Source organism: Morone saxatilis, unplaced genomic scaffold (genome assembly GCF_004916995.1).
Source record: "Morone saxatilis isolate NCDOM2014 unplaced genomic scaffold, NCSU_SB_2.0 Contig23, whole genome shotgun sequence".
In the NCBI taxonomy this organism is placed as follows: Eukaryota; Metazoa; Chordata; class Actinopteri; family Moronidae; genus Morone; species Morone saxatilis.
In genome coordinates this window covers 21,936,972-21,937,391 of record NW_023339796.1, presented here as the reverse complement: position 1 = coordinate 21,937,391, position 420 = coordinate 21,936,972, and the positions used below count along the sequence as shown (strand labels likewise).

General features: G+C 37.9%; 1 protein-coding gene across 1 annotated transcript in view; it reads right to left on the bottom strand.

Moving 5' to 3' along the window:
• LOC118334842 (desmoglein-2-like) overlaps window positions 1–420 on the bottom strand; it is an 11,048-nt gene that overhangs the window by 5,155 nt on the left and 5,473 nt on the right. The window contains exon 3 of the mRNA XM_035670914.1: window positions 210–365. Coding sequence (XP_035526807.1) covers window positions 210–365 — 156 coding nt within the window. The remainder of the gene's footprint in view (window positions 1–209; window positions 366–420) is intronic.

Genomic DNA, 420 nt, shown 5'->3' with positions numbered 1-420 from the left:
GTGTTTTATTATATTCCTTTGTGGTTCAGTCTGCACTACATTTTTAAATCTTTTCACTTTGGCCATCAGCCACAAATGCTGTTGTTTCTTTGGAACTGGAGACATGCATCAAAAACGTATTAGACAGCAGTGCCACTATAGTAAAATCACTTTAATTCCTTAAATGTGGAATTCTAGTTGATTATGTGTAATACGTGTTGTGTTCTCACAATGTAGGTTTCTCTCTCCTCTCGGTCCAGTGATCCTCGGATATACACCAGTCCAGTGGTCTCTTGCACAACAAAAAGGTTCAATGGTACTTCATTGGCCCCAGGACCCAGCAGAGAGTAGTACAGGATCATCTCTTTATCAGAGTCTGATCTGATCTGAAAATTATCAAAACAAAGTTGCAACCAGTAAAAAACAACAACAAAAAAAAAA